Here is an 18767-nt window from a genome sequence, read left to right on the forward strand (position 1 = left end):
AGTATCCGGAACTTGCTGCGGTCACTCTGCGGTATAGCGGGGACACCTCTTTTATGGCTAGTGCTATAAAGTTGTTTTTTGGTTTGTTGTTGTTTTAATGTCCCTAAATCCTGGACGTGATAGGTTGAGTACCGAGACCGTGAATATTCACTCTTTTTTAAAGAATATCTTGTGTGGACGCGTGCTACATTGCCGTGTCAGTTCTCGCTTCCACCTTCTAAGTGGATTGGGGGATTGAACTCAGGAAACCAGCCGGCTTAGCGAGTGCCATTAACTGCGGAGCCAGTTCACTAGTCCACTATTTTATTGTATTATTTCACTCTGACAGCTTTTTGTGTAGCTGGGCTGACCTGGAACATGACTTCTCACTCTGGTTTATGCCGTGCTGGGGACTGAGCTCTTTATACTAGACAAACACTAACTGAGCTACCTCTGCAACGTTGGGTATTCACTCTCAGTGTGCCTAGGCGGGAGAGGTATTGCATTGTACTAAACAGCAACCCTATTTAATGTACCTCAAGGTCCAGTACCGAGAGTCCAGTTTACTGATCATTTTATTAAGAGATTTATTTTTATTTTCATTTATATGTTCGTATGTGCGGGTGCCTAGGAAGCCAGAGAAGGGAGTAGGATCACCCAGAGCTGAAGTTAAAAGTGTTGTGAGCTGCCCAACATGGGTTCTGGGAACTGAATTCAAAACTTTGGAAGAAAAGCAAACACTCCTACCCACTGAGTCATCTCTATAGCCACACTGTTGTGCTTTTTTCAGACAATGTCTTGCTATGTGCCCCTCAAACTTATGACAGTCTTCCTGCCTCAGCCTTCAGAGTACTGAGGGTAGAGTCTTTGCCACCATGCCACCACATTAGGGGATTCAAACAAGTGAAGATCCAGAGGCCACTTGGATCAGATGATGGTGTACCTACCCTTGGAGCCAAAGTGCCACCATTTTCATGAGTTCAGCTGTGTCGTCTTGATCATTGCAACTAGGCTTAACTGTTGACATTTCCATATAGAAGGGAGGGTCTTGGGACCCTCACTGGAGTATATAGCCACTCCTCCCAGCCAGTTGTGTGTGATTCTGCCCTAACTGAATGTTGCCTCAAGGAGGTATTTAGGCTGGAAAAAACTAGGGAGGGGAATGTCATCTAGAAAGCCATAGAAGAGTTAACATCCATACTGGCAGAACTTCCAATGAGACTGAGTTTTGTTTTGTTTTTCAAGACAGGTTTTCTCTATATAACAGCTCTGGCTGTCCTGGATCTCACTCTGTAGACCAGGCTGGCCCTGAACTCATCAAGATCCAACTGCCTCTGCCTCCTGAGTGCTGGGATTAAAGGCCTGCACCTAGCTTGGCTACTTTAGGCCACCCACACTCCTGCCCACAACCCCTCACCTGTAAGTAAGCCTAATAGACTCATTGGTTCCCCAGATTGGCTTTGGTGGAAATGTACCCCCATTTGTCACTGGGATCTTAAGAAAGGAAGTAGCTGTTGCCTTGCCCCTTTTCCTAGAGAAAAATCTCACAACAGATAGTTAGGAAGAACAAGTATTGACATAAGAAATTAAAGCCTTTTAAACCACCAGCAATTTAACCTATATCTCTGTGAAGGGAAATCTTTGGTTTCTCTGTGTAGCTTTGGTGCCTGTCCTGGATCTCGCTCTAGACCAAGCTGGCCTCAAACTCACAGAGATGTGCCTGCTTCTGCCTCCTGAGTGCTGGGATTAAAGGAGTGCATTACCACTGCCCAGTGTGAAGGGAAATCTTAAGAAAACTCCAGCCTGGAAAAATAGTTCCTGTTTGTGAGCAACAGAAAGGAGACCTGGACTGGAGGTTGGCTCTACCTTGCTGGCACCTTCACACAGAAAAGGACCAACAGTGGGTTGAAGACAGACAGTATGTAAGGAAGAACAGTTGCAGGGCCTGCCAATCCAACTTAGGTTCTTAGCTCAGAGGGAATCAGATTCTTATGACTGGTACAACCAGTCCTCTAGCTTTATATTTTTCCTTTCCAATTTTATTTTATATCCCCATGGTAGTTAGCAATAAATCTCCACATTAAAAGACTTAGTTCATTTATTACAGCACAGATATCTGAGAACACACCGTAGCAGACATTGCTGAGGACCTGACAGTAAATCCGAGACAAACAGTCACGTAGGACATAGATGGTGAGGAATTTACACAGAGCACAGTTATTCTGAAAGTTTAAGATGCTATGCAAACATACAACCAGGGACTTAATTATGGGGAAGAGACCAGATTTGACATTTGCCTTCCCAGTTTACCTGTAGTGGGTTCTTTTTAACTTTGAGTTAATCTAGAGTGCACATTGAGGAAAAGGAGGAGCTAGGGAAAATCCTCCTCCCTTCTGAATCTTGAGAGGAGAGCAAGGGAGAAGACAGCTAGGGAGTGAATGGAAGAGGCAGGAAACTGAGCCCTAAGAAAGGATACCTGGTGTGTTTCAAAACCAGAGAAAGCTTACTGAATATGATCAGAGAAGATGCCTGCATGTCATATACTCTCCCAGCATTCTGAAAAAGATGCAAGACAAGGAAAATAAGCCTAAGTAAGTAAGCCTCACTGTCACCCAAGATTGGGTTGAGCTTTTAGACTTTAAATCCATCCCAACTTTCAGTGGTTTGAAAAGTAGAAGGTGCTATTCTTAGTTTAAGGGCAGCAGACTATGCACACGGGTGTGGGCCCTGTTACATGAAACAAATAGACATCAATATTCAAAAGGATTGGGGCCTATAACCAGAGATACACATCTCATTTTTCATCTGAGTCTTGGAATTCAAATTATAAGAAGGGACTGGGGCAGATACTCTGTGAGACACAGTGCAGTGCTCTACACTGCTAGTCTCCATTGCTTACAGCAAGACATATAAGCAGGTTTGAGCATTTCTCAGAAGAGCACTGGCCAGACCTTTAACATAATACCTCCTTCTTCCCAATTGGAAAAATCCAAATCTCAGGAAGACCCTTGTAAGTCTCTACACAGGAACCATCCCTTTTGTTGTCTGAGTATATCCTAGATGCCCAACTCCCTCCAGGTCATCTTCAGAGAAAGACTCGAGAAAAAGAAGATCTACCCGGAGTCCACCATGGAGTCACACGCACTCACCCACCCCACATAGAAGGTAGTGGTGACAAAATCACACCTGACAACCATTCTTTCATGGAATCCTAGGCCTTCCCTGTCACCAGCTTCCCCTCTGACACTCACTTTATGAGCTTTAACTCCACAGGTTGGGTGACTTTCAGACCTTGGCACCCATTTCTATTTAGATCTCAAACTGGTTCCTAGGCAACCAGTCAGCTCCTCTCCCTCTTACTTCCCCCAGCAGGGCGCCAGCCAACTGTACTAGCAGAACAAGTCAAACAGAGCTCAATTCAGGACAGATCAGTGCTTCAGGAACTTGGATGAAAGCAAGAAGGGGGAAAACATGGTCTAAGAACAATGCAGAAGGGCCCTGTTCCAGGCAGTTTTGTTTTATACAAGTAGAGGAAAGTAATCAAGTCAGAGTTTTAAGGCTGAATGCAACTGGGCATCATCCCAAACCTTATCTATTTACATATGATACATCTGAAGCCCTCAGGTTAAATGACCTGCCTTATGGAAGTGCAGCTGCAGCTAGAACTCTGGTGTCTAAACTCCCAAATCAAATCTCTCCTACACCCACTGAGGGAGATCTAAGAGGAACCCCTCAAAGGGATAGTATCTTGATAAATTAAAGCAACATAAAACCATGCATATTTGGAAAGTCACAGACCTCTAATGATGTTAGAGAAAGGAGACTTAAAAGTTGGCTAAATGTGAATTTAAAAAATCCATATATACAATATAAAAAAGAGAGAGGAGAGAAGAGGGCACACATGGCAGTCAGGATCACTGGGCAGGCAGGGCAGGGGGCAGCTGCATGCTGGGGGCAGGTTGCATGGGCTGCCAGCTCTCCTGGGTTTGAAGGATGCGATACAGCTGTTTGAGCTGAGCAACAATGTTATCTTTGATGTCTGGAGTGGAGATCTGCAGTCGAACGCTGCCACTGTCAAAGGACCGGGTGAAATCACCGGAAAACATCTCATAGATCATCCGAGCCACCACTGGAATGACCTGTTCAGGCAAGAGCACATGAAGAACAGGTATTTCTAAGTAGCAGGAGAGCCCTGACATTGATGAAGAACCATTGAGGCCCTGAGAAGGCCCTTCCCTACCCCAACATCTAGATACTGGTGAAGGGCTGTATTTTCCCTAGTCAAGGTTCACCCTAGAAATTGGTTAATTCAAGGTAAGAAACCTGAATGCAAGCATCATTCTACAAGCCTAACTACATAGTTGCTTAGCAAAACTGTGAATCAGGTGACATCCACTGCCTAACTTGGTGCCTAACTCCATGCACAGCCCCAAGTAGACTTGTTACCAGAACCAAGTAGAACATGGCTACATCTTACAGACTTGGCCAAAACTTCTTATAATACAAGATGGAAAATGTTACATCTCATAAGGTGTTAGCAAGACCCTAACATCAGCAGGAGAACGAAAGGCAAAGTGTCCATTAAATTGTCCACCCATGATCAGAATGTGGTATTCTTATCCAGCACAGTCCTATGTGCAAAGCTTAAGTCTGCTGCCTCTCTGAGGGCATTAATACACATGCACCAATAGATGCTCTGCCAAGACTCGTCCCAGATGAAGGGCTGAAGCACTGGCACAAAGAGTTGTGGACATCATCTTATCTCCTCACCTGAACCAAGATGAGCTTCCTCTCCAGGGGTTTCCCATCCGGCCATTCTTCCCCAAAGCATAAGTAGATCTCAAACGGTGGCTGCTTCTCTATCTGTCCTTTCTGGTGGGCAATGAGCTCTGTAGAAGATGGGAAGATACTTCTGGATTGTTCTCTATCCATGTCAATAAATGTCATCCTTCATGCAGCCCAGGACAGTAGCCACAAGCCACATGGGCTATTGATTTTAAATTAATTAAAATTAAATAACTCTTTAGTCATATCAGTCATGTTTACATGGTCACCAGACGTATGTAACCAATGGTTACCAAATTGGACAGGACAAAAATACAACTTTTCTATCATTTCAGAAGGCTCTACTGGACACTGAGGATATAGACTTGGGATTCAAACCACATTGTAAGTTTATATCTCAATACTTTTCCTAAACTTACCTCCTTAAATTAACCACTCAAATATTTCCTGAAAGAAGAGTGTGAGTTTTTCTGACTATGATGAACAGGGTGAACCTTCCAGAGTGAAAGATAACCTAACATTTAGGGAGGAGGGTACTGCAGGACTGTTTCCTCTGTCCCTGAGGGAGCAAGACAGGGGGTACCATCAGGACAGTTTCACTGTCCCTGAAGGATCCATAACCAACCTCAAAACACCTTCCATGCGGACAGCCTTGGAGCGCACCTCCCTTTGTGACTGTCCGAGTCCCTGTCCTGGCTTAGAACCAGGGCTCTCTTCTCTCTTGATGTTTTGCTATGCCAAGAAAGCTTAGGAGGGGAAGGAGGGGGAGAAGGCAGGAGAAAAATGTCCAGGGGGCATCTCTCGGGATCAATCTTCTAAAAACAGACTCACCACTCAGGAACGTTTCCAGACAAAACAACTTGACCTTCTTCTGCCTCTCAATCAGGTTAGGAGCCACAAGCGAGGGGGCGCACGGCCCAGACCAGTACACCTTGCACTGGCACAGCCTGATGGCGTAAATGGCGTGCCCGCTGACCTCCAGGATCAGGCCCCTGTCCATGACATCCAGCAGCTTACTGGTGAACAGCTTCTGCTTCTCATTAGTGATGTGCTCTGGACCTGGGAACTTGACCTGCTCCAGGCTGACGGGACCAAAGAGCTCCTCCTGGTCAGGCATGGGACCCAGGTCCCCATAGAAGAGCCGGCAGCCCTGAGGGTTGCTCACCGTCATGGTTTGCCCATACTCCTTCCCACGGTACTGAAACTTGATGTCCAAGTCAGTCACTACAAGGTGAGAGATGACAGTGAGTCCTGTTGCTCTGCTTTGTCTGTCCCTAACTCATGTGAGTCCACCAAGATCAAGCCATCTTTCAACCAGCCACTGCCATAGTTATCCTTCCTGCAATAAAGGGGGATGTCAACATACCCCGGATGGTCTCACAAAAGGATGCCTTGCAACAGGGCTTAAGGCCCTGCTGCACTCTGCTCGGTCACCACACCCTCAGGGCTAGAACCTAACTCCATCCACTGATGGTCTTGGTATCCCAGGTCACACCAAATTAAAGATATATTGGCAACACTTGAGCGGGAATGGGTAGCTACTGGCCACATGTATCTACTGAGCACATGTGTAATTAATGTGACCAAGGATCTATTTGACATCAGTTAATAACCACATGCAGCTAGCGGCTATTGTATTGTGTAGCATGGAAACTGGCGTTTGTTGAATGGATGGAGAATGATTGTACCAATCATATTTCCAGAGAATAGGCAGCACAAGGAACTAAAAACTAAAGTATCTGGTTTACATATCACTTTCGTCCTGAGACAGGGTCTCATGTAACCCAAACTAGACTTGAACTCACTGTATAGCAAAGAATGGCCTTGAACTCCTGATCCTTCTGCCTGTAGGGCTTACAGGTGTATGCCACCTTACCTGGTTTTATTTAGTGCTGGAAATCAAAACCAGGACTTCCTGCACCATAGGCAAGCACTCTACCAACTGAGCTATACCCTTAGTCCTGCATCTCACTTTTTAAATAAACTGGAGAAATAAGAAGAAATACCAAGCCATCCTTCTGAAAATCATGCATGTTAGTACATACCCTGAACCTCTTCTATACATGCTATACAAGTAGCCTCACTGAGAAGTACATTTTCACTCAGCAAGTCTCCACTGACCCCAATAAGCCTCATCAAAGCTACTCAGTCTCTTAGAGAAGATTCCAGGTTCATGCCCCATCATGCAGAGTGTGAAAGATGACAGGGTAGTGAGGTTGATTCTTCACCAAGATAAATGTGTCCCTAAAGTCCCTGAAAGTCAAGAACCTTGGGTGACCAAATCCATGGCCTAGTACTTCCCTGACTTAAAGCAGATCTTGTCACTAAAGCCCCAAGTCAGAACAACAGTAATCAACCTGAAGCTCTTACCAATCAGAACATCTACACAGGCAAAGAGGGATGGGCTAGCACTTCTTTACTTCCCTGGTAACTCATTTAACAGCTCACACAGAAAACACACAGGTTGGGCAAGTAGCTATTCTAGACACAGCAAAAAAACGAAGGCAAAAAAGGTCTTGGAGTGTGACTCAGCGGCATGGTGCTTGCCTAGCATGCAAGAAGCCCTAGTCTGATTCCTTGCACTTCAGGAAAAGAACAGAGAAGGAAGTGGGAGACAAGAGAGGAAAGACCATGGAATAAGAGATGAAGCCCCATCAATAAAAAGCAGGCTCGCTTACTGGGGAGAGAGCTGATCCACAGCTCTGGAGAACTGTAGAAGGGCTGAATGGGTGCCTGGGGCACTTCCATCTCCAGAGGTTCTGTTTTGGTCCACACTGATTCAGGGCTGCAGTTGCCCACACTGCAGTTGCCCACACTGGCTGGTGCCATAGGAGAACCTAGAACAGAAGAAGTGAATGAGCACACAGAGGCACCATATCACCTGGTCTGAAGATTAGAGAACAGGCAAGGTCAGGAGACAGGAGTCACTGAACCATAACCTGGTATGATCTCTCAGCCTAGCACAGATTCCATGACTCATGACTCAGTGGCCATCAAAGCTCCTGCTTCCTAGTCATTTTATTTCTCCCGTAAACTCATGGCTCTTTATTTGCTAAAGATCAGATGGAGACATGAGAGCTTTCTCTGGAAATTGAATTGGAAAGGCATAACTGAAAGATGCTCTGCTGCTTAATCTGCACACAGTGACTAGATGTCTTCATAAGGGGAGCACTGCAGTATGTTCATTATGACTCAATGTCTTCATAAGGGGAGCACTGCACAGTGTGTTCATGATGACTTGATGTCTTCATAAGGGGAGCACTGCAGTATGTTCATTATGACTCAATGTCTTCATAAGGGGAGCACTGCACAGTGTGTACACGGTGACTTGATGTCTTCATAAGGGGGGCACTGCAGTGTGTTCATTATGACTCAATGTCTTCATAAGGAGAGCACTGCACAGTGTGTTCATGATGACTTGATGTCTTCATAAGGGGGGCACTGCACAGTGTGTTCATTATGACTCAGTGTCTTCATAAGGGGGGCACTGCACAGTGTGTACACGGTGACTCGATGTCTTCATAAGGGGGGCACTGCACAGTGTGTACACGGTGACTTGATGTCTTCATAAGGGGAGCACTGCACAGTGTGTACATGGTGACTTGATGTCTTCATAAGGAGAGCACTGCACAGTGTGTACACGGGTGACTCAATGTCTTCATAAGGGGAGCACTGCACAGTGTGTACATGGTGACTCGATGTCTTCATAAGGAGAGCACTGCACAGTATGTTCATGATGACTTGATTACCATAAGGGAAGTGCCACTGACTCAGCCAACTGGCTTCAAGTGAATGTGAATGTACAGTCAATGTACAACACACTGTTCTAGTAAAACAAATGCATTTTACAGTCATAAACTCTCTTAAAAAGAGGGCTAGCTAGATAGTTCAGTGGGTGAAAATCACCAGCTGCCAAGCCTAACAACCTGAGTTCAGTCCCCAGACCTAAGTGACTCATGCAAGCAGACCTCTGACCTCCACGTGTGTGTGTGTGTGTGTGTGTGTGTGTGTGTGTGTGTGTGTCCATACATAGTAAATAAAAAATGCAATAGAATGTTAAAATGTCTGGAAGTGGGGCGTTGGATAGATGGCAAAGTGGTTAAGAACCACTGCTCTTCCTGAAGATATGGGTTAAATTCCCAACACCCACATGGCAGCTCACAACTGTCTGTAACTCCAGTTCCAGGGGATCCAACACCCTCTTCTGGCCTCCACAAGCACTACTAGGTCCACAGGTGGTACATAAGCATGCCATCAAAACACCGACACACATAAAATTTAAAATTAAAAATTTTTGAAAAAATGCCTGGAAAGTATCAATACTTGAGAACCTAGCTATATTTGTCTATATCAGTGAATGAGCTAGAAGGCTCATGGAGGATGCAAGGAAAGCTTTTTAATTGATTATCTTCTTACACTGTTATAAATTTTAAAAGCACATAAAAATGTTATTCATTCAATCAAGTCCAATTATAGCTTTTAAAGAAAGAGAATGAAAACCCTAGTCCTTGACAGGCTCAATGGTACACATCTGTACCACCTCTAAAATCAAAAAGAAAGGAAACCCCAGTTCTACTTCCGGCTGCCATCAGTGCTGGCTTGCCAAAGGCCCGCAGGCTCCATTTGGGCCTCATCTCTTAGGTCTTCCTGTGCCCCAGCAGGTCTGAAATCAGAGGCCAATGTTCCTTGACCCTTTGTGTTAAATATGAAACCTTCTTACATTTCTGTTCTTAATGTATATTCTACAATTTTCCCAAAAAGATTCAAGGTGGCCTCCAACACGAGGAAATGCAGAACTAATCTCAAATAAGAAGTCAGGACATTGGAAATAGGTTACAGCCTTTCAAGGGATGGCAGCAGAATTAGTGGACCAGGAGTCTGGGAAAGGGCCCCACATTTCCAACTCTTTTAAACTGGTTGTTTGTTTTGATTTTCTTTCTCTCTTTTTAAAGACAGGCTCTCACTAGACCAGGCTAGACTTGAATCTGTAGTGATCCTCCTGTCTCTGCTACAGGGGTTACAGGCATTTGCAACCACACTCACCTCAGATAGATGTCCAACTCTTCAAACGTGAGAAAGCAGCATGCTGTCTGGATCTCCATGGATTTTTTTCTTTTTAGAGATTTATTTTCATTATTTTTTAATTATGTGTATGTGTGTGAGCACATGAATACTGGTCTCCAAGGAGGCCAGAGATGCCAAATCCCCTGGAACCAGATAATTGTGAGCCACCTGAAATGGATTCTGTCAGGGCATGTTCTTAACTACAGAAACATCTCTTAAGCTCCCATGATCCTGCTATTTCCTGGTTCTAGGTGCAGAGCTGGAATAAGCCACCCCCAAACCTGAAGGTGGCATCTTGGTTTACTGAATTTTCTAGGTGGTAAAAGTTATCTCATCTAACCCACAGCATGCAGAGTAAGATGGCCAGTCATTCAGCTAGCATCTCCATGGGCAGATGTTTCAGGAAGGGCACGCTGGGGATCCTCGGGTGAGCATCTACAGACTCAGACTCTGCTGCCACACAGCAGTTCCAACCTCTCCATTCCTCTCTCCTGGAGAGCTGAATTCAGAAGTCCACACGAGAGGGTGTTACCACAGAACTGCCATGACTCAGAAAGGCCTACTTTTCCAGGACTCAGAAAGGCCTACTTTGCCTACTTTTCCTCCTCCTCCTCCTCCTCCTCCTCTTCCTCTTCCTCCTCCTCCTCCTTCTTCTCTCTCTCTCTCTCCCTCTCTCTCAAACTGGCCTAAGCCTGGGCATACTCTCCCTAACACTCTGGGCTTTCTTACTCTTTCCTTGAAGTCCCTCACCCTCCACCATGTGGCTGTTTGTCCACCATGTGGCTGTTTGTCCACCATGCGGCTGACCACCACGTTTGCCATTGCTAAAAAGACCAGCTCAATTCGAACAGCATGGCTTTCTCTTGTCCTCTTCTCCATCTTCCTCCTCCTGGCAGTTGTCAAGATTTACAGCCTGTCCAGGGAGTTTTCTTTTAAATGCTAATAAAATTGGCAAAAAGCTTTCAAAATCAAAAACCATAAAAGAAGACTCATAGATAAACCCACTGGAACCAAATACCATCAACTAGAATCAAGTCTTCTGGAACATGCTTCAGCAGAGTGGATCTGTTAGGATGTGACTCAGAACTCACGCAGGGAGGACTACTAGGACTTTAACTACAATTCATGAACGGGATGTATCACTTACCCTGAAGTAAACCTCCCAAATTTATCATCCACAAGGAATGAATTATGCCTCTTTATTTCCTTGAGTTGAATGTTCTCTAGAACCCACTTGTCTGCATTGGAATAACTGAGGCATCAGAGGTCCCCCACCTGTGACTCCTGCTTACTAACACCCAGCAGTCTGGCCAGTGGGGCTTGCCACTGCCCTCCCCGACCCCAGCAATGGTGGATGATAGGTCAGCAATCCCAAGGCCAAAGCCAGTTACATCCTCCTCACCCCTGCGCACCACCAGCCACCCCACTCACCATTGATGTTCAGGAAGGGGAAGGTGTCCTGGATGGGAACGTGGTGCTGCGACTGATCAAGCTCATCCTCCTCATCATCTTCATCCACATCATTATCTTTCTCATCCCAAGGAGCTGACCCTGTGGAGCCTACCCATGACATATGAGCCCACAGAAGGGCAGTTTGTTCCATTGCCATCTCAACAGCTGACCCACCATCCAGGCTAGAGACCCCTCAGGCTCAGTATGCACCCACAAGCCCTAGCTAGTTCTAATTCCTTCTACAGAGTCTGTTCTTATCTTGCCTTAGAAATCCCTATACATGGGGGCTGGAGAGATGGCTCAGAGTTTAAAAGCACTGCCTGTTCTTCCAAGAGGTCCTGAGTTCAATTCCCAGCAACCATATGGTGACTTAGAACCATCTATAAGGAGAGCTGATGCCTTCTTCTAGTGTGTAGGCATGCTTGCAGATAGAACACTGTATACATAATAAATACATTTTTTAAAAAAGAAATTACTATAGCTACACAGTAGCTTTCTACACATTAGCATCCCCTTTAAGGGCTCCAGAATACTCACTTTTCATCTTTGTGGGCCACATATGAGGGAAGCACAAACCCTGCATCATGCCTGGGCCTCCCTGGATGACAAGGCTAAATGTCTGGTTCTTCATATTCATTATGCATTGCGGACTGGGTGGCATGCTCTCAGCAAAGGTACCTACAAACTAAACTACCATTCACCCAATGTCTATAGAGAACACATTCTGTCTAAAGAGACTGTGGTGGTATTGTGTTCCCCGAAATATTGTGTGTTCCCCAAAATAAACTTATCTGGGGTCAGAGAACAGGACGGCCACAATATTAAACATGAGGATAGGCAGTGGTAGCACATGCCTTTAATCCCAGCACTCGGGAGGCAGAGCCAGGCGGATCTCTGAGTTCAAGGCCACATTGGAAACAGCCAGGCATAGTGACTCACACCTTTAATCCCAGAAAGAGAGCCTTTAATCCCAGGGAGTGATGGCAGAGAACAGAAAGATATATAAGGTGTGAAAACCAGGCACCAGAGCTAGTGAAGCATTTGGCTGGTTAAGCTTTTAGGCTTTGGAGCAGTAGTTCAGCCAAGAGCCATTGGGATGAGGACACAGAAGCTTGCAGTCTGAGGAAACAAGACCAGCTGAGGAACTGGCAAGGTGAGGAAACTGTGGCTTGTTCTGCTTCTCTGATCTTCCAGCATTCACCCCAATAACTGGCCTCGGGTTTTATTTATTAATAAGACTTTTAAGATTCATGCTACAAGAGACAGAATGATGAGAGTTCACATGTAGAAACAGAAGGAACAGGCTCAAATGCCCAATAACTCTCAAGTGCAACAGCAGCAGAGTGATACGGGCAGGTTTGGAATGCAAGTCCTCTAGTTCTTACCCCTTCACCCTCACACCCCAGAGAGGCTGTCCTACCAGTAGAAGTGTGACCCCATCTGCTTGATGCATCATTTTCTAACCTCTTACACCATCTGCTCTCTGAGCTCTTCCTAGGGAAAGGCCTGATCTCAACCTGTCTCTATAGGAGCCCACCCTGAGTCTATCCAAGCCTTGGACCTCACCTGGGTTAATGACAGAGCCCTGGGGCTGGGGGATGTCACACACTTGGTAGATCTTCACAGGGTTCATGGGCACTTCCTTGGTGCCATCATACATCAAGTTGAACTCCCTGCTTTTGTTGAGAGCGCAGCGGAGCTGAGCCTTCCATTTAGCCGGGTCAGGATCATCCACACCTTCCTGGTACTTTCCAGTCTCCACAGCCCAAGCCTGAGGAATGAGACCGTGTGAGTGCTGATCACTGTGAAGAACCACTGTCAGTCATGTATGCACCCGTTTCACATGTGCACACATGCACACACACACACTTGCACATACTGACCTTAGGACAAGCCAAGGCAGGCCAATGGGAAATCAAGCTGTATGCAAACATAGCTGTTTAAGGAACCTTAGTTCAGGCTTTAGCACCAGCACCTATCCAGACTACAATGCTGAATCTGAAGTCTGGGGCAACACCATACAGCAGGGCTTCAGGCAGCCTTTTCCTCCTCTTCTACTCTCTTCTTCCTTCTTTTTCTCCTCCACCCCCCATCTTTTTTTTTTTTTTGAGGTTTTGTTTAAGGTTTAATTTTTAATTATGTCTATTTGGCACATGGGTGTGTTCATGTATGTGCTGGTACCCTCTGATCCCAGAAGAGAAGGCAGGATCTCCTGGGGCTGGAGTTACGGCTGTTGTGAGGTGCCCCGCGTGGGTGCTGGGAACTGAACCTAGGTGCTCTACAGAGCAGTATGCTCTCCTGACCACTGAGCCTGTCTCCTTTTTTTTTTTTTTTTTTTTTTTTTTAGCTGAGGATCGAACCCAGGGCCTTGTGCTTGCTAGGCAAGCGCTTTACCACTGAGCTAAATCTCCAACCCAAGCCTGTCTCTTTTTAAAAGACAAGATCTCACTCTGTAGCCCCATGCTGGTCTCAACTCCAAGCCCTCCTTCCTGAGCTTCCACAGTGATAGACGTGAAGTGTGCTCCACCTCACCGTTCTCTTTTAAAAGAGAAACATCTTACACACAGTAAGTACAACAAAGGCAATGGTAAATGACATAAAGACTCTCAGGAGCCAGGCAAAGTGCTGTTTGCCTGTAACTCCAGCACTTAGGAGGCCGAAACAGGAAGGTAGTGAGTGAGTTCAAGGCCGGCCTGGACTACACAGTGAAGCCTTGTTTCAATAAAACCAAATTCCTTCAGGAAGCATGCTCTGGAGTTCAGCCTGCCCCCACCTCTACCTGAAGGCTTCAAGCTTTAACAAATTTACACACATTTCTTCCTGGTTCTTCAAACTCCCTCTTCATTGGAAACTTCATGCAGTGGCCTAAAAACCACTTTGAGGCTTCCTCTCTCATAGTACTGCTGCAGATAAGAGGAAGGGAGAAGAAGAAAACCAAAGCCACTGAGGAACAGACCCAGCCGCTCAGGAGTGTCCCACTCAAAGGCTGCCCACTATCTGGTGGGCTATGTGCCATCTGATCACTCAGCTTTCTTCATCTTCTCTCTCTAATGCAGAAGGAGACCTCATCAGAGCACAAGAAGAGCACGCTAGCCTTTTCTCATTTTTCATTTTCATTACATTTCATTTATTTAGTGTATAGAAGTGAGAATTGGTTTTCTCCTTCCATGTGGGGCTTGGAGATCAAACTCAGGTCATGAGGCATAGTGACACATGCCTTTACCCTCTGAGCCATCTTGACAGCCCTTCCTGGACCTTTTCAGGTTGACAGGACAGATTACTTGTCCAAAATCTTTCCACACAGGACTTCTTTTTCTTCTTCTTCTTTTTGATTTTCTGAGACAGGCAATCACTATGTGGCTCAGGCTGGCCTCAAAAACTCCTGCCTTAGCCACCAGGGTACTGGGATTATAGACATGCACCACCACACCAGGCACAGACTTTTTCCTTAAGCTGAAACTGAATATTTGCACCCTCTTTTGAGATCTCTGATCTTCTTCACTCCCACCCTGCAGAGCAGTGGGGTCCAGGGTTCATCTAGGTCCTCTTCCTCTTCCGACTCAGGCTTGCTTCCTCTAGCTACCTTCTCTGATTTGGCTTCCTCTGTGTACTTGAAGTACAGGATGAAAAATACCAACAAAGCTGAGCTCCACTGTACGGCACAGCAGGCATCAGGGTGGCTAAGGCTGGCTCCATCTATCTAACTAACCCCCACAGGGAGTCTCACTGTCCCTAGTATCTGAGACGCACACCTGCCATCACCTGGTGTGCCTTGCCTTCCACCTTCCCTGTGTCCCCTCTGTTTGTCTTTACCCTCTGTGTTCACACTAGCACTGACTCCAGCCACAGATTCTGGAAGAAGTCTGTACATTTCGGTGATTCTCTTAAACTCTGCTCCTTCACGGCACAGTTAGACTGTGTCCCTGCCTAGCCCCAGCTTCCTGCTCACACCTAGCCATCTCATCAAATCCCAGACACTGCAAAGGGCTATTCCCTTTACAAGCACATCTTCAGCATCAAGAAGGGAGGCCCATGAAGCACACTGTGGGCAAATGCTGTGATGTATAAACTGTACTTGTTCAAACTCCAGGTCACAGAGAAGGCCCTCTTTGTCTTCCTAAAATGGCTATTATCTCTACATTTTTATAGTACTTTAGAATAATCTCCCACTTCACTTGGTTTTCATGACAATTCTAAGAAGCAGACTGACTCTGCTCCAGCTTACCAAAGGGAAAACTGGAGCCCAAAGTGGTTGTATGCTTTGTTCAAGACCTACCACAGGGTTGGTAGTTATAGAAATTGAGGTTGGACAGTCCAGCTCCCACTCAGAATCAGAAGGAGGCAAAGGAAACAAGACAGAGACATGGGTTCAAATCCTGGAGCTACCATTGATTGGCTGTATGATAAGGAGATGTTTCACAGCCCTACTGACCGCTTCTGTACCTACAGCATGGGTGGAAGAAAGACTTTCCTTGCATGGTCACCATGAGAATTGGGGGACATAGGGAATGCAGGTGCCTATTCGGTGCCTCATCTTTGTATCTCACCAAAAGTTCATCAGAGCAAGCAATCTGTGACAGTATCCTCTCTCTTCTGACTGCTCGGATGCTCCGTAAGCATCCTACAGACAGACACACCAACACAAAGCTTCCTCACACCCTCATGTGCGGGGATTGCAGGACCAGCCTCTTCTTGTGACCGACCAGACACTTCAACAGCAAACTGGACTGAGCAAGGCTTCAAGGGATGCCACTGGGGCCTGGGCAAGCCTGTCCCTTTCTCAGGGTCAGCTCCACCAGTGATGGGCACTGGTCTACAGATATCTTCCTCGACAATTTCATAATATTTGTATCTAAATTAAGATGTATCATTTACACACTTTCAAAATACTCTCAAGCCCATTTTCTCTCCACCTCTCCCCTCTGCACCTGACACAGGGGGGAAATACCATCATCAAGAGCCCTGGACCTGCCTTCTCTGCCTTTTCCTGATCCCACAGTCAGGACTGGATCACAGCTCAGCTTCTAGCTTATGAGCAAGGAAGAAAGGACAAGCTCACCTCACATCTTGAGCTGCAGGAACTAAAAGCTACTCCTGAGATGGAAGGGAGAAGTTGGTCTAGAGTGGAGAGGCAGCTCCTAGAATTGCAACCACAATGAAACCCTTCCATAACCACTGCCTCCCTACTTCTGTCTCAAGTCAAGTTTTGGTTTCACTTAAATTTAGTAAAGTACTATGTGACTTAATCTCATCTTCAGTTAACTACAATGGGGATCATAGAAGAATTACTCGCTATTTAAGAAAATGTAATTAGGGCTTGGGATGTAGCTCAGTGGTAATGTGTATGCTTTGCATGTACAAAGCCCTGGGCTTGATCCTTCGGAATGAAAAAGGAAAACAATGAGAGGAGTGGGAGAAAAGGGGAGGGTAACAGGGAGGAGAGAAGAAAGGGGAAAGGAGGAAGGAAGAGATTTAAAGAATAAAAACCTGAGGCTGGAAAGATGGCTCAGCAATTAAAAGCACACACTACTCTTGCAGAAGACCTAGTTCCCAGCACCCACATCAGACATCTCACAATCATGTGTAACTCTAGCTCCCAGGAATCCAGCACTTCTGACCATGAAGGGCACCTGTACTCACATGCACATACCCACACACAGACAATACCCCACACACATAATTAAAAATAAAAATAAATCTTTAAAAAGGAATAAAAATTTAAGTCATGCACCTTTCATTTTTAAGCAGAGGTTATTAGTGGGACACATTATTTAAGATTAAAAGAATATCTTCCGGGTTGGGGATTTAGCTCAGTGGTAGAGCACTTGCCTAGCAAGCGTAAGGCCCTGGGTTAGATCCTCAGCTCCAAAAAAAAAAAAAAATAGCTTCCTGAGTGAAGGCCTCTGCATTTTCTTATGGCGATGTATAAGCCCATTGATGACCAAAACTCTGCCTTTGTCAAGTCAGCCATCCACAGGCCCAAGTACCTTTCTTCATGGCAAGAGCCCTGGGTGAGTTGGTGGAAGACCTTAGTTCTTTTAGAGAAGCCACATCATATGTTCTCTGGGAGTTGAGCCTTCAACACACCACACCAGACACACACACACCCTCACCCAGATCCACAAGGATATGAACTGAGTATCTTCCAACAATGGGAATGTAAAAGATTTCAGCCTCATAGACACAGCTTGAGAAGAGGAATCACAATTTGGGCATCTCATTGTATACATCCCACTGTACCAGAACAGAGAAAGTAAACAAACCCAGAATGGCTTCAACAAAATTCAACTCAGATGGCAGAAGGAAGTTCATTACCTTAAAAATGGTGTTTTCTTCCTCTTGTTGGGGGCTGTGCCGTGTGGCATGTTTCCAGGGGATCTGGAAGCGTTTGGAATCTCTATGTAGCCAGATCAGACCAGGGTAGAGGCCACTGTCCACCTGGGCCACCAGCCAGGGCTTCAGCCGGACTCTTCGAGGGTGGAGAGCCATGATCTAGGAGTAGGAGGATGGGAGAATGGGGTTAACCACTGGGAACTTTCCCAGCTGCTGTTCCCATGTGCTGCGGCTACAGTTTCACTAGATTACAGCAAAGAAATTAAATATGGCAATAACCTGTGCCAGAGAGAGGAAAAGAAATGTGATAAAAGGGTTCTTTTGATTCTTATTGCAAAGCCGTTTATACTTCATGCTCCAGCCATATCAGACTTATCATGCGAGCAGATCACATTTCTCCTATTTAAGTCCTTGAGTGGAGTAATGAAAAGGTGATGTCACTTGTGCTGGAGCAGAGCTTCCTGGGGGGGGGGGGGGGGGGACACTCTGCAAAGGAGAGGCGATTGCTCTTTTCAACCTCACCTCCAGAGAGGGAAGTCAAGTTTGGGAAACAGAAAGCATATGGGCCAGAAGCTAAACACATCATCGTCTTTCCAAGAAGACAATGGAAAATGAGTGAGATGGTTCCTTGAGAGAAGCAGGTGAGGGGCGGGCCCCGGTTCCAAAGTCCTCGCTTACACGGGTGAGCAAGCAGGCAGCCTGTGTGCTGGAAGAGCTGAGCCCAGACAGCCTTCCTTTCCATTGGCTCCCAGCAAAAGGAGTCCCAGCTGGTCTCCAGTGCCTGAGGTACAGCTTGGGGACACTTCCCCAAGGTGAGCCTGGTAAAGCCCTAAGAATCCCTACAATAACCAAACCCCATTGTCACAGCCCAGCCCTGTGCAGCTAGGCTGGCCTCACTTGGATCTGTTTATCTCTCCACAGAGGCTGGAGGAAGCCAACTGGTTCCAGGCGCCAGGCTGGGTAAAGTCTGCGATTGATTCTCCTAGAAACATGGACGCTGCCGATAACATTCTACAACAGCCAGCACTCACAGCCCAAAACAAAGGCCTGTGCACCCGGTGCCAGAGGGGAAAGTCACTTGCTAGAAAAACATTTGCTGTGGTGTGACACTGGATCAGGTGTGTTCAGAGTAGTATGGCCACGGATTCTTCCAG

General features: G+C 46.1%; 1 protein-coding gene across 2 annotated transcripts in view; it reads right to left on the bottom strand.

Annotated features, from left to right (window-relative positions):
* Positions 1-2063: 2063 nt before the first annotated feature.
* Positions 2064-18767, bottom strand: part of Irf6 (interferon regulatory factor 6) — a 41627-nt gene continuing 24923 nt past the window's right edge. For both annotated transcript variants that reach the window (XM_036203088.1, XM_036203087.1), the window contains exons 2-8: positions 17596-17772; positions 12847-13051; positions 11260-11388; positions 7443-7601; positions 5596-5988; positions 4750-4868; positions 2064-4118 (exon numbers count right to left, since the gene is read on the bottom strand). In XM_036203088.1, the coding sequence (XP_036058981.1) occupies positions 3894-4118; positions 4750-4868; positions 5596-5988; positions 7443-7601; positions 11260-11388; positions 12847-13051; positions 17596-17769 (1404 nt within the window). In that variant the 5' untranslated portion in view covers positions 17770-17772 and the 3' untranslated portion in view covers positions 2064-3893. The remainder of the gene's footprint in view (positions 4119-4749; positions 4869-5595; positions 5989-7442; positions 7602-11259; positions 11389-12846; positions 13052-17595; positions 17773-18767) is intronic.

The sequence above is a fragment of the Onychomys torridus genome, chromosome 11, assembly GCF_903995425.1.
Source record: "Onychomys torridus chromosome 11, mOncTor1.1, whole genome shotgun sequence".
NCBI classification, from domain to species: Eukaryota; Metazoa; Chordata; class Mammalia; order Rodentia; family Cricetidae; genus Onychomys; species Onychomys torridus.